Source organism: Etheostoma spectabile, chromosome 4 (genome assembly GCF_008692095.1).
Source record: "Etheostoma spectabile isolate EspeVRDwgs_2016 chromosome 4, UIUC_Espe_1.0, whole genome shotgun sequence".
Taxonomy (NCBI): Eukaryota; Metazoa; Chordata; class Actinopteri; order Perciformes; family Percidae; genus Etheostoma; species Etheostoma spectabile.
Genome location: NC_045736.1, coordinates 15071822 through 15087877, shown reverse-complemented (window position 1 = coordinate 15087877; position 16056 = coordinate 15071822). Strand labels below are relative to the sequence as shown.

General features: G+C 36.8%; 1 protein-coding gene across 2 annotated transcripts; it reads right to left on the bottom strand.

Annotated features, from left to right (window-relative positions):
* Positions 1-3611: 3611 nt before the first annotated feature.
* On the bottom strand, positions 3612-13218 carry LOC116688624 (alpha-1,3-galactosyltransferase 2). 2 transcript variants are annotated; one of them, XM_032514778.1, is made up of 7 exons: positions 12727-13218; positions 11370-11375; positions 9162-9260; positions 8947-9036; positions 8741-8836; positions 7320-7457; positions 6373-7057 (listed from the first exon to the last, which is right to left on the bottom strand). In XM_032514778.1, the coding sequence occupies exons 3-7, from the start codon at positions 9164-9166 to the stop codon at positions 6373-6375; spliced, it is 1014 nt and encodes a 337-aa protein (XP_032370669.1). In that variant the 5' UTR covers positions 9167-9260; positions 11370-11375; positions 12727-13218. The 2 variants fall into 2 exon arrangements, with proteins under 2 accessions (XP_032370668.1, XP_032370669.1); XM_032514777.1 differs by lacking the exon at positions 11370-11375 and having other exon boundaries at positions 3612-7057; positions 12727-13215.
* Positions 13219-16056: the final 2838 nt, after the last annotated feature.

Below are 16056 nucleotides of genomic sequence, written 5' to 3'. Positions count from 1 at the left end.
CTTTCTCTTCCTTTACAATTTAATTGTCAAATTTATCTTGAGCACAATAACAACATTCTGGACAGGTCCAGATCACATATTTTAACTGTTTAAATGCCAGACTTGTAACTTGACAGTCTAAAAATTTGACCTAATTTTAACACGTGAACATCCTGTCAGTAAACAGCCCACACTCAACTGTCAGTTTCCATCATGGGTTTTATCTTTCCTCTTATTTTTACTTTTGCATATATAAAGAAAAGCTGACTACACCACACTCTGGTGCCAGTTGTTATCATGAAACCACAGTATAAGCTAGGAACTGTTCATTCTAAAATGGCCTTGGAGCCACAGCTTTGTAGCTTTAAATAAAATATGTACTGTAGATATATTGTTAGCATTTAGACTAAGAACAGTCATTTGACCAGTTGGCCTCTTGGTCTGTTTAACACAGTAAGACATCTGAATAGACAGTTGCTGAATCTCAAAAGATTTCCAACCAATTTCTTAAATAGTGCTCACTGTTAATTCGGTGGGATGTTTCAGCTACTTGTCAGTGATAGCTTCACGCTATCATGCATACACAATATTAAAACATTGAGTAAAATGTATAATAGACCCAAGCTGCATTCCGTTCCACAGTGTAAATACATATACCGTAAATAACACCCTGCAACCTCACAGATGGAGATATCACTCACATTTTACACTACTGAAATGATATATTAGAACAAAAACTGTTACCATCACATAACTTGTACTATTGAAATGTCACTTTTGAATAAATGTGATTTGATTAATTAACAAGATGTACAATGTCAGTCTCCAGCGAGACACAACGACTAATGGGTTATTTAGCTGTCAACCAGCAAAGTGATGAACCTTTGTTTAGTTCTTCCCTACACACTGCACTGTTCCATTTGAACTGAGCATTTTTGCTCCCCACAGTTTAGTGGAGCAGATAAGTGCAATTTTTTTAGAGAAATTGTTCACCTGGGGATACAAGTACCAAAATTGCCACAATTACTCAGTGGGTTGTGGCCTTTCAAAAAAGTACGTTAGACAAAAAAAAACGTCATGTCAGCCGTGGCGGCTATTTTACTTTCCGCCATAGCCAAATTATGTATTTTGCATGATATTGCCTGAACAGAACATTGAATTGCATAAGGGATGATAACTACCCCTGTGTTGATGGTCAACGATTACAATGATGCCACACACAACATAAATGTAGGCATCTAGACAGCTGTGGTGGCCATTTTGGATTCCGCCATAACCAAATGATGCATTTTCCATCATATCTCTTAAACTAAACATGATAAGTCACAAGAGGTGATATTTACCCCCATGTTTTGATGGTGAAGAATTACAACGAGATCATATTCAACATCATAAACTATTTATATCAATAGTTAAGTGGTTGGACAGGGGTCCTTGTGGATGCAGGCATTGTATCCTCAGGAACAGCAGAATCATTTTGAACAGCCTCAAGCACCACTAAACATAAACACCCTCAGCTAGCCCAGGAGTTTCAGAGTGAAACATTTGTGGTGCACAAATCAAGCAGAGAGTTCTCTGCAATGGTCATGCCAAGCTCATGAACAGGCCATTGCTGTCGTCAAGGGAAGTGGGGGTGCAATAGGTCTGACTGAAGATCCCTCAGCACTAAGAAGGTGGATGGTAGCTGGTTCTGAAGTCAGCTGCTTGGTTTTACGATGCAGTAAGATGCAGCATCTAGAGCCAAAGAAGGTACAGAACCAAGTTCTTCAGGACAGTGGTCTGCAATAATTGTGGCTCGCTTTTGGCCAAAGAATGAACCTTAGATGGATCCCTGTAAATGACCTCTATCAATGTATCAGGGAAAAGGGAGAAGAGCATATGGGGCGCTGTTTGTAAAGCAGCTCGTGCTGAAAATAACAGCAACATTTTGTCACATTTAGCTTTAAATAATGTTTAAAAACCTGGTATGAAATTTTGAGGGTCACTTCTTGCACAATTTACACAATATTTGTCAACTTGGAAATATTTTAAATAGTTAAATCCAAATATTAATGTTACACCTAAATGTTAAATGTAAATCTATATGCTAAATCTAAATCTAAATGTTAAATCTAAATCTAAATGTTAAATCTAAATCTAAATGTTAAATCTAAATCAAATCTAAATGTTAAATCTAAATCTAAATGTTAAATCTAAATCTAAATGTTAAATCTAAATATTAAATCTAAATCTAAATGTTAAATCTAAATCTAAATCTAAATGTTGAATCTAAATATTAAATCTAAATCTAAATGTTAAATTTAAATCTAAATGTTAAATCTAAATCTAAATCTAAATGTTAAATCTAAATATTAAATCTAAATCTAAATGTTAAATCTAAATCTAAATGTTAAATCTAAATCTAAATGTTAAATCTAAATGTTTCGGGTGAAACTAAATATTTAGCTAATATGCAAATTAATGTCGGTAACCGGAAGTACCAAAATAAAAGCTCGAGGAGGTCAGTGTATGTTTAGTGTCAAATAACGAATATAAATCCTCTCATCGGGAGATATGGACTCTTGAACTTGGATTTAGATTTAACATTTAGATTTAGATTTAACATTTAGATTTAGATTTAACATTTAGATTAAATTTAGATTTAACATTTAGATTTAGATTTAACATTTAGATTTAGATTTAATATTTAGATTTAACATTTAGATTTAGATTTAACATTTAGATTTAGATTTAGATTTAACATTTAGATTTAGATTTAATATTTAGATTTAACATTTAGATTTAGATTTAGATTTAACATTTAGATTTAGATTTAATATTTAGATTTAACATTTAGATTTAGATTTAGATTTAACATTTAGATTTAGATTTAATATTTAGATTTAACATTTAGATTTAGATTTAGATTTAACATTTAGATTTAGATTTAGCATATAGATTTAACATTTAACATTTAGGTGTAACATTTAATATTTGGATTTAACTATTTAAAATATTTCCAAGTTGACAAATATTGTTGTAAATCTGCAAGAAAGTGGCCCTCAAAATTTCATACCAGTTTTTTAAACATTATTTAAAGCTAAATGTGACAAAATGTTGCTGTTATTTTCAGCACGAGCCGCTTTACAAACGGCGCCCCATAACAGCAGCAGTATTCTCTTCTTTCATGCATTCACTGGCTTTGATGTTTTTCAGCCTTCCGTGGCAAAGGGAAGAAGACTGCTTGGTAAACATGCAATATATTGGACAAAGCTTCTGAAATCTTCAGCCACTACCCTCCAAGAATGGATGACGGCGACCTGAAGATTTTAGAAAAGTTTCTGTTCATGATGTACGACAGATCCAGCGAAGCAGGAGGAGTAGATGAAGCCAGGTTGGACTTGTTTGCCAAAAAGCAAAGGCCATATGAAGCCATTCCTCCTACTCAAGCAGCACTGCTGCTGCATGTAAAACGTTCAGCCCACCAGGCAAGCTGCATTTGGTGTCAAGCAACTAGATGCAAGCCAGAAATACTGAGTCCTTCTGAGTTGGGATTGACCAAGAAAGGTTATCTATGGTAGATATTTTGGAGTGTCACAAAGATCTGTTACACACACGTTTTAGTTTTAAATTGTTCTTTATATACTTTTCTTTTCACCAGCAGCAACAGTGCACATTTTGTCTTACACAGTTAAAACAGCTATAGAGCAGTCTCTTGTTTTTAGAGGGACTACAGTCTTGACCCTGGCCTGCGTGGACGGGGACAATGGCACTCGTATTGTCCTGCTGACTCTTCCTGGTTGGTGCATCTGTGCAGTACAGGTTACAGCTTGACACCACAGTTCAAGAGCCCACTGTTGCTTAGTTACCTATGCACATGCTCAATAGCTCTTGAACTCTTGTAGCTCTGCTGGCTTAACTGTGGTGTCAGGTTACAGCCTGTTTCTACATAGTCATTACTAAGGACATAACAGCAGCAAATGTTTTTTTGTGGAAAAAAATAGATCTTGCAATATTGGATTGTACGAGTTTGACAATCGACTATTGTGAACTTCACCGGTAAATATGAAAATAAACAGAGATATGGATTAACACAACGTTTATGCCTTTCTGTCACATATACTGCAGTCAGATTCTGTGTGTTCCCTTGGCAGGAATCACTGAACATGGGGAAGCACTTGTACTGACAATTTGAACATGTTTAGTTGCTAAAAACACGTTTAAAACTTGCCCTTTTGAAGCCTGTTGAGTGCTAACTGTCAGGAGGATAACACGGTGTTGGTAGCACCGATTATTTTTGTTTTTCTTGCTACTGATAGCACTCCAAATTTCCAAACAACAGAACTACATGTTGAAATCAAACGGAATTCTCCTTTAACGTGGTTGGATACTCTGTGCAGTCCACTTTGCAGGGAACTATTAGGCAATCGGAACGCGCACCCAGATTAGGGTCTTATAAGCACTCAAACATATATACAATAATATTACTCCACAACTTAAATATTTTAAAGAAGCAATGTGGCCTTATTACCACATATTCAATAAACAGCACCAGAAACACAAACCAAATAAATCATCTTGATTATTGTTGCTTTACCATCTCTAAAGTGCAGCCAGGGCAACTTGTTGGACAAAGCAAAATAACTTTCAGGAATGGCTTTTGATAGTCAGACCACCTGGCTGCAACAGGGCAGCAAAGAGGTCAAATAATTTCATTAGACTTTAACGTGAATGAGCTATTGCATTATGTAACTTAAATTCAATTTTTTTTTTTTCTAAGGAAACCTATCTAGGGCAAGGTGCTTTGGGATATTATACTTCTCTTTGAAAGATTCTTACAAAATGTTCATTTGATTACTTTGTCTTTCAAATTATTGTATTTGGAATAAAAAACTAAATTATGTCCTTGCAGAAAAGCAACGCATCAGTAAATGTGTCCCAACATGCCAAGAATGCCACCCATACAAAAAGTAATTGTTCACCAGAAAACTCTGTAATGCCACTGCATACATAATTTTCAAGGTTAGGTTACAAGAAACATTGCATTTGTACAAAAATGTAGAAAGAAGTCAGTCATCATCAATCCCCACCAATAAATGTAAAGCTCTCCTGATAAAATTGAAATTCAGTCTCCAAAAAACATATACATAAATAAACCAAAATGCAAATTCACAAAAAAAAAAAAAAACTTTCACTATTGATCAAGTATTAGGGATTGGTCAATGGGATCAATTCAAATCACTGTCTTCTAGCCAAGTTTACAAAAAGAAAATTAATTCACAGAAGAAAAAGAAGTCGGACTAAACAACATGAAACATCTACATCTTTGGGAAACAAAATGAAGCCACTGTCTTTGATGTAGTAATGGCATAATGTATTTATTACTATATTTGGTGTTGTTTACTCCCTTCAACCCGTATTTCTAAATGAACTAAAGGCAAGGCTTCCTTGACCTAAAGCTGCTCTATTGCTTGGGCTTTACTAAATGTGTGTTGTCAAACTTTTTAGTGAGTCCATCTTCTTTTTCTGGATTGCTTTGCATTGTGGGCAGTCGTTACCAATGCTGGACAATAGAACTTTTTATCATAAACTTTTCATTTTTGTTGAATTGGAAAGATTTTGATTGATATTTGTCTGACTTCAAGGTTTATTTGATGGTGACGTTTAGTGGTCCTAGAGACTAAATACATTAAGATTACAGATCTGTTGTATATCAGCAACAGATCGCCTGTTGAGCGTTGAAACAGGCTACACTGTCAAAAATCACACAGAGACTGCTAATAAACCAATTAATGCGTCTGATAACATTTTCATAAGCTGAACTTTGATTTAACAGGATGTGATTTATTGTGCTGACTGCGGACTTTTTGAAACGGCTGAAGACTGACTGCTTTTTGTCTCTGCCCCCTGCTATTGTTGCCTGCTCCTGTCCACTTTACAGGCGAGGCTCATCTTGAACAAGCCTATAACACTGAATACAGTTAACAAAGAGCAGCAAATTGCTTTCCTGAATAGGTAAGTGGGACGGGCCTATGATGTTTCTATGATTCATAGGCAAAACAACCTGTTTAAATTAATGATTTATTCAACTTCAAGCATTATTCATCAAAAAAGTAGGAATTGGGAAACAAACTGACTGACATATAAATGTGTCTTTCATCAACCAGTGTATTTACACACACAGCAAAAACTTTGATATTCTTAAAAACACACAAATAAGGACTGACAAGCTATTTTGTAGAACAGCACTACAACTATGCAAAGGAAATCCACACTTGTAGATATGCAAATAAATCCCCTGAGAAAACAAAGAGCCAAGGAGCATGGAAACCTGAGAGCGTCACGTTTGTCAGATAGTTTTGAATGCCACTTATTAAATATGGGAGGTGATTTTGCACTTAAGACCAAAACACACTAAGGTGTGCGAAGTGTGTCATAATGCTTTGGTGCCCAAAGTAGTCGTGCGACTCGTATGTCACTCCTGTAGCCGATACTGGTGTCCCAGCAGTACTCTGGTGAGAGCACCTTGCTTGGTTTGTGAAGCCACATGTACTTGTTGAGATGGCTTTCATCGTGCCACAGAGCCTCCACATTATTCTTTTTATCCTCCATGATGCTCTGGTAGCAGGCCTCAGTCAACGCTTTTACTCTCTTCCACGAGCCTCCAAAGATGGCAGCGTGGTAGTAGAAATCCCCAGTTGGCATGTATGCCTTGGACTTTGGGTTTCGATCGTAGGTAAACAACCTCTTTGGAAGGTGGTAGTAGTGGGCATGGAGCAGAGCCACAGAATCTCCCAGAGCCTCCGAACCAAATCGGCCAGTAAATACCTGATCAACGTCAAAGCAGAAGACGTGCGTGCAGTGGTGGCGAATATCCGACTCTATGACATCTGATATAGTCTTCATTCGCATCATAGAGATATCCTGCCACCTGGAGCTCTTCTGTACTTTGATAACCTTAATGCTTCGCTGAGGAGCAGGCTTGAAGTCTGGGACCTTTTCTGGCATGTCCGTAAACACATAATACGTTACGGGCAAACCCAACATAAAGTGATGCTCTGATGAGTTCAGGAAGTTCTTAAGGTAAGCATCCAGGTACCTTTGGTGGAAGTGGAGACAATAATAATAATAATGTCATGTTTTATTTTTTACTTTTTAATATGTGAGTAATATGAGCAGACTAATTCCTGAAAAAAGTCATTGAATGTGTGCAATATATCTATCACAGATAAACATAAATGCTCTAAAATAAATTGTTTCCAGACCAGGATGTTTTTTTTATGTGTGACAGTTTGACAGTATTTAGGTTAGTCAGTTTTTTTTCTCCAAACAGGTATTTCAGTATTGATGTGAAAACAAACCTGCCCACAGCAAACACTGTAAGAGCCACAGAGGATTCTTCAATCTTGTGCATCTGATCGTAAAGGTCAGGGTCAAACATCCCTTCCCAGATAATGGGAGCTTTCCAAGATGTACACGTTAGCACATCAGGTCTGGACCTAAAAAACAAGGCGAGTGAAAGTTTAAAACCAACATGTTCAAATGTCATCTGTTGAGGACTCTGTAAAATCTTACGTAATAGGTCATTGGTCGTTTTTGTAGCAATGTGAGGATAAAAATGCATGGAATACATGGATTTAAAAAAAAAAGTTTCTGCCAGAAAGACTCGTTTCACACATTCCTCTAGACTGAAATCACTCATTCTAAACAATTCTTTCCTTCAGCACGACTGTAACCTCACGTTCAAAATGCACTCATGCAACAAAACCCTGTGTGGAAATGTCTGTGACCACAAACAAACACACCAGTGGGCTTTATTAACCGTCCCTAGAGAACCCTCAAGAGTCTTACATCTTTATGAATACATGTTCACTGTTTTGATGGTTGTTTACTTTGAGAAAACCATATTGTATTTAATCATATTAGTGTCAAAGTCCACATAGCCTCCAGTTGTGCTGACTGTGTGAAGAGGTGAGAGAGAACCTTTTCGTCTAGTAATATTAAACTTGCCCCTGTATAAATTAATAATCTACAATAATAATCTACTATGGCAAAGTAACAAGTGTTATCATGGCCACCCAGCCCTGAGTATCATTGTTTTATCAACCCGGCCATTTGTATAACACCAACCAATGAAGGTTGTGCTTTTCTAGGTCACTGCTGCTGCATGTGTTTGTAGGAAGTGTTCAAGCTTTATACATTTCCAGTTTATAAAACTAAGCATCAGTTAAAACATGTATAATCTTTGGCTAAAGTAAAATGCGGATATTCTCGGTCGTCTACTTCAGTTGTCAAAGGTCTGTGACCAAGTACATTTCACTCTAAGGCTAGTAATATCCTATAATAAATACACTAGTTAAATGTATTTGTTTTATTTGTAACTATGTATTGTTTTTCAAATCATGAAGGGTAACCTGAATTATGTCAATCTAAATTTGACGGCTGCTCCTAACAATGAATTTCATTATCGATAAACCTGCAGATTATCTTCCAGGTTAATTAGTTAATCATTTAGTCTTTAAAAAGGTTCAATATGTAATATCCCAAAATGACTCCAATGTGTCATCAGATATTAAGGAAACATGCTAAATTGAAATACTATCTTTTTTGACAAAGACTTTTCTGATTGATGTGATTAAACGGCTTCTCAATGCGTCAAACAATCCCTTGGAAATATTATAAAAAGTAAAATCTTGGATATTGTGTTTTGAGCGGTGTGCAAACAGCAGCATCAACACTGTATGTGCACTGCAGCCAAAACTTTAGGTGGTAATGGTCTTACCAAAGGTTGAGGCTGGCGTCCACACTGTAGTCCAGAGACAGCATCTTTGCACTTTCCAAAGAGCATTTGTCCATAGGAAGGTAGCCTATTAAAAGTCTGATATCAAAAACAGAAATTATAGCCAAATTTTAATAATACAAAGTTTGGATTTGGGCTTATGAATTGATCTAGTATGCTGTGTCTCCTACATTTAAATACAGACTCACCTCAAACACGGAGATATAAAGTAGACAGCACAGAGTGTAATAGGGATGTAAAGCAGACATTTCAAAACACTCTTTGTCTTCTGAACATGTCTGCAGAAAAAAAAAAAAAGACAGATTAAACCGTAAAACGCTTCATCTTAATTCAGAAAATTCCAAACTGTATAACACAATAGCCTAAACAAAAAAGTTGTTTAAAATAAAAAAATGTTAGATACCCCATTGTTGAAAAACGCCAGCGTCTAAGCTCAGCAGACCGTGAACTCTCTCGTGGGAGAAAGTGAAGGCGGCTGTAGGTTCATGTGAAATGGAAAATTCTGAGACAAGAGAAGGAGGGGTTTTCAAAATTATTCTACGCACAAGCTTGTTGGTTCAAATCTGAACACCCAAGTATGGCGGCGCAATCTTTTAACATTTTTAGATATTGGAGGTGATATATCAGAGTTTTGGTATGGATTTTAAAATTATACTTCTTTGTTACCTTAAAAGATTTTTATTTTTAACAATATAAAAGTCAAACTTCTCAAATGTTAAATGCTATAATACAAGCCACACGCACAGACCCACACAGACACTTAACCATTGTGTTTTCTTTTGTGTCATGAGGACTTTAGTTTATTTACATTTTGTATTAGCCGGGCGTTGTGCTTCAGGGTCCCCGGGGCCTTTTTCATTTCATGTCAACTGCCGTTGTGGCCTCGCCCTTTGGGTCTTGGAGACCCTTGTTAAGAAAATGTGGAATATTCTTAATGATGTGATTGGCAGAAAATCCAAATCTACTCCATTTGTTGAATCCAAAAGGACATTTCTAATCTAATCACCTCAACATTTATTTTAATAACAAAGTGAATAAACTTAGGAGGAAATGTGCCAAACAAACATACAATCATATACCTTGATTAGAGATCAAATTATGAAAGAAAAAAAGTGTGCATTTGAATTTACAATCTACAAGTGCAAAAAAGTCCAGATTGTTATCAAAAGCCAGCTTCTGTGATGGTATGGGGGTGTGGTTTTCCACCTACAAAGCTACAACAATTAGTGTCATCAGTTCAAATGCTTTTTGAGTTTTGTTGTCAAAAGGAAAGGATATGCAACACTGTGGTAAACCTACTCCTGTCCCAGCTTTGTTGGAACATGTTGAAGGCATCAAATTCAAAATGAGTGAATGCAAAAAAATGTATAAGGTTTGAACAATACATATCATGTCTTTGTAGTGTATTCAATTCAATATAGGTTGAAAAGAATTTGCAAAACATTGTATTCTGTTTTTATCTACACTTTACACAATGTCCCAGCTTCATTAGAATTGGGGTTTGTACAACTAAAAAGAAGTTGTATTTAGTACAAAAATCTGTTGTTTAATGAACCAAAATGTAATTTGTATGTTGGAGGTGTGGCAGTTAAATAGGTACAAAGGTCCAGGCTTCTTGGTATAATAGTGGACAGTAAATTAGCCAAGTCTTTCAATATATTGATTAATGAATAATTTAAACTAGGTCATGTGTGTTGTGTTAAGTGAAATGAATGGAGCAATGATACTATGATTCACCATGGTAACAACTTGAAAGAAACTGGTCGGCGGAAATAGTCATGTGCACATACAGCGAGTTTGAACATATATTTTGTTTAAAAAAAGCAACACAGCGGCTGATGCAAAAACTTTTTGTATGGGACAAAATTGCTGTTGGAGTCAATGTGTAAGCTCTAATATAGTGTATTAATTTCATATTATAAATAGCTATGATATTACTGGTGAAATACGGACGGACGGGGTTACATCATTCACCTCCAATACTGTGGAACTCGTTTTTAATGGCTCATACTGGTCTGTGTCCAGGGAACACAACAAAGACTTTTAAAAAAATGTTACAGAGCAAGCCACACCCTTCTGACGGTGGTTTGCTACACGGTGACTTTCCTAATAGTCTCTGCATCACCATGTAAAGAAAACTGCCATTTGCAAAAGAATGTGATGTCATATCTGCTGGGATATAGAGCATGTCCATGATGGGTGACATCATATGAGGATGGATAAGGTTATGTAGGATACATAACTGATGAACTGGGAAGAAAAACAATACCGCTCAAATAGGTAGGCTAGTATCTGGAAGTAAAAATGCATCTATAGTCCCAAACGTATGTTTAACTCCCTGCAAAGTAATACAACTTCTTCATCAGCGGGATCGTTGACAAAAGGAAATATTATGTTTTGAGAAAAAAAATGTTTTATAGTCTCCATAACACAGTTAACCAACCCTGTTTTTTTTTTTAATTCATGCAGATAACAAACTGGGCTGATATGCGCCTAATACAGACTGAATGAATGAGGAAATGAAAGAGCCCTGTGTCAGATGGAGGAGACCGTGAGAAACTTGAGGTTTCAAGAAGAAAACCTGCTGCTAACGACCAGATTAGGTTCACACGCTGTTCTCTGAAACGGACCCCAGAAAGAATAGCTGTGGCTAGGGTCCCAGCTAATGGAGATCTCAATAAATTAAATCTCTATTAAATTATGAACTACATTACACAGTAAGTTCATCTACATTGTATACCGCTAAGTCCACCATCGACTTTTTATCTACTGAATATGCTGTTTTACTGTAAATAAAGACGATGTGGTCTAGACCACGGATCTTCAACATGGTGTCCTCATAGTCAAAATCCAAATTATTGTTCTTTCCAAAATGAAAGTCTTGGCATGAACCCAACATATTATTAGCAAATATCAATCCCCATTGCTTACTGGGCTATAGGTAAGGTAGTCACTAAGATAGCCATCCACAGATACAGTTCATCCTAAGTATTCACTGTGCCATGTATGTTTAACACTAAAACATGATTTATAAAAACATGGCAACAATTGTTTAGAGTTAGAGTTGTATGAAGTTCTATACAAAAAGGGTATAAAGGCTTTAGGCAGCCCTATGTGTAATTGTATGCAACTTCATTTAATATGATATATGTAGCCTAGTAGTGGGTCCCTGTTCCGTCTTTCTTTCAGTTAAGGGTATCCTTGGTTTAAAAAGACCCCTGGTCTAAACAAATTTACGCTGCAAGATGTTCTCTCTCAAGGCGAAATGATGATTGGGATGCATCGGTTTACTTTTTCTGTATATGACACATTAAATGGTTTTGGCAAAAACACATTCACCAAAATTATAAATATGCTTTTTTTTTTTTTAAAGTAGGTGCTGTAGTACAACTACCATTAGACAATTAATAATTGAGGTATGTCTGGAGAAACTATGGTATTTAATCATTAAATTAATGAATGTGTTTGTATCTCTTTTTGGTGTTTTGTCTTGTAATCACTGCCGTCTTTCCTCCGGCTGCTCCTACAGACCAATGTTATTTCTCCAGGTTGAATGACGGTTCGTTTAGATGAAAATGAGTTTGTTGCTCGTTGTTAACCTTTCTATGGTGGGAAAAAAAAAATCGTCGGTTGTGATTTATAGCTAAACATTTCACTATAGCGCACTTGATCCCGGAGGTATCTGTGAATGTCTTTCTAACTTTACCGACGGGTAACATGGTAGGCCAAATGGATAGGTTTCCTGTTAAATGATGCCAGTGTAGGTTAAATTGACCTAAATGTGGGCTATGGGATCCTAAAACCAGACTAAAATCCTCATAAAAAAATCTCGCAGTGTTGGCTTAGACACATCTTCAAACTCAAATTAAACTGATCACTTTGATTTGAAGTAAACCAAAGAGATATTGTTTAGGCTATATTCTCAACATATTGTAGCCTACACAAAATGGTGTTAATAGCGCACTTACCTGTGAGTCGCTGTCACCCCCATACATCCATAACTCGTCCAAATATATTCACAGGACAATAATTCAACCTGGTACAAAGGGAACCAGAAGGTACCAAGTTCTTTTTCCGGCGTCAGTTTACAGGTAAAGAAAGAGTGCTCGGCGTTTCCCCCTGCCTTGTTTGGCCGCGGGGGTGTTTCCCAGGAGGTTTTTCTTCTTTTCCTTTTTTTTGCGGATGTTTCTCGAGTGTCAATGTCACAACTTCACATCACAGTAAAAGTAGGCTAACCTCTGGAAGACAATTGATTGACGCACAAGATTTCCAAAGGCTATATCCTCAGTCTGTAGCTAATTGAATGTCACCACACCTGCGCAAATCCACTCGAAGACGACACCTCAAGGGCTTTATCCTAATAATAAACAAACTTTGAACAGGACACAAAAAACTGTGTCGACGCACGACTGGACAGACATATTGCCCACAACCCTCCTTGACAGCTTTATGGGCGCGACGGAAGACACAGCACCCACGTGCACGAGCCTGATTTCCACATCCACAAGTTAGATGGATGTAGACACGCCCGTTATCATCATTAATTCATCAAATGGAGCTGAGAAAAAGACTAAAAATGCCTATATGTTCTGCCGGGCAATTAATCTCAGTGAGCGTTCGCTTGTGTGAGAAGGTGTGGCACTGCACAGTATGATGAAAGCTTTTTGATGGCTCCACTGAGTGATCTTTTCTGATAACACTCTATCATGACTCACATGAATGTAGAAAACGAGAGAGACATTTTACTATCTGTCTTTTTGCCTTGTCATTGTTTTGACTACATGGCTTGCATGTAGACAGGAGTCTCACTTTCAGACACAGACAGCCTAAAACAGCCCTAGACAAGTTGACAATATACTGTAGGCAACTAAACCTGGGGCCTGTTACAGCATGCAGGTTTGCTAAATCAGCTGCTTAAATGGAAGCCTCTGATCTGATGTCATAATCAGGTTTTGCTCAAAAACATATCAAGATAATTCAGTATGCTGAGTTTAAGACCTATGTTTTTCTCAAGAGTTTGTAGACCAAGTCACAGATAAACCTGAGTGAACAACTCCAGTAGGTTGTTGACAGTGGTGGAAATCAACTGAGTACACTTACTTTTGAGGTACTTGTACTTTACTTAAGTATTTCTATTTTCTGCGTGACTTCTACTTCTCTACATTTCAGTGGGATTTACCCTACTACATTTACTTAACTTTACAGTTATTGGTTACTAAGATTTTACATAAAAACAAGTTCAAGAAATGCAACACTTGTTTCATCGTCATAATGTTTTCATGTTCATGAGTTGTTGCCAGTTCCATAAAGAAACATTGCCCCTCTAAACTTCTCAGATGGTTCATTAAAATAACTGCATGATGCCCAAAGATGTCAAATCATCCCAAATTTCCCAAAAAAACAAAGATTTGAGAAAACACTTAAATAATTAGTAGCCCACATATTTACTATGCCTGTTACCTTTGACATGTGAAAGACATAAGTCTCTTTATATAAGTATTTTCTAAAATGTCAATTCATTTATACATCATATTCCTGTTGACCATTTATTTAGAGTGTTCCGGAGAACTTGAGGTTTCTCTGAATTCTATTATCATCAATTGGCATGCAATAAACACCGGGTCTATATTGATTTCCATGTTGATGCAAATAGAGTACAGATTGAGTTTCAAAGCCTGCACTATGTTACCTCAGAACAATGACATTACTGTGCGGGATCACACAGCTGAAGTTATAAGAATCTCTAATTGACTTTTATTTTTGCATGGTATGAAAATGACTGTTTGAAAAACACATTAAGGCAAACAAAACACTACAGAATGGCTTAAAAAATCATCAGCAGTGATGTTCTATTTGTAGGACTGGTACTGTAATAATGATAACTTAGTTTTTCCAAAACAATTTACAAAGTTATTTTCAAAGACATGAAACAAATAAAAACACCAGATACAATTGGAATGAAATCAAGGAATAAGATTCACCAAAATAAAAAAATGAAGGTTAGGTAACAGCCTGTTATGGCTTTGTGTTTTATCATTCAGCCCATTAGTAGTCAAACGCTCCTGTACATTTTATTTACCCTGTTCTCATTTGTACTGGTGTTTAAAAACTCTATCAACTGAGTTATTTGAGCCCCATGTACGTCTGCTTTTAAAACGGTTTTGTTTTGGTTAGAGTGCACCTTATCACAAAGAAGTTTTGAATTGTGTTGCCCACTGAGCTTTCTGCATGCAGTTTAGAATAGACAGTGGTGGAATCAGCACTCAGTCCCTACCAATACCACAATGTCAAAATACTTTATTTCAAGTAAAAAAGTTGAAGGTTATTTGCTGTATTATCTCCTTCTAAAAAGTATTAAAAGTAAAATTACTTGTTTTGCAGAACATTTACATGATAATAATAAAATACATTACTGATGCATCAACATTCAATTCAATTTCAATTCAATTTTTTATAGTGTTAAATCATAACAAGAGTTATCTTACGACACTTTACAGATAGAGTAGGTCTAGACCACACTCTACAATTTACAAAGACCCAACAATCCCAATGATTCCCCCAAGAGTAAGCCTTTAGTGCAACAGTGGTGCGGAAAAATGTCCTTTTAGGGAGAAACCTCGAGTGGTGAGGAAAACTTTAGTTTAGGGAGAAACCTCGGACAGACCCAGGCTCTTGTTGGGGCTGTCTGACAGTGCCGGTTGGGGGTATGATGAAAGGTGGGAATTATTGTAACAGTAAAGATAATGGAACTATGACTAAAAATAGTAGCTGTAGTTGTTCATTGAATAGCAGGGCGTAGCAGAACACTGCTGGGCATAGCAGGGTGTAGCGGGGCCCTGCAGGGCATAAGCAGGGCGTAGCAAGTGCCAAGCAGTACCATGGCAACAGTTGCAACCATGATTGAGGTGCCACCCTAATCCAAGGAAAACTGTGCGGCAAGAAGTCATAAGGACTCTGGTAAGTAAGCTTCCCAGAGCAAAGTTAGTTAGAAGCATTTCTGGGACACAAATGCACACAGATTGAAAGAGAGAGGAGCTCAGTGTGTCAAATGAAGTCCCCCAGCAGTCTAAAACTACAACGGCATAACTAAGAGCTAGTCCAAGGCAAACATGAGCCAGCTCTATGAGGGTTGGTAGATAAATCTGACGACTAAAGAGAAGCAGAGAAAAGAACGTGTAAACAGCATGTTACCGTTGTAGCTGCTCAAGGTGGTGCTAGTTTATATACAGCAAATTACATGCGTTGTACCCAACCTAGGGGGCGGGCCCCTGCAAAGTGTCACAAGATAAATAAATGAA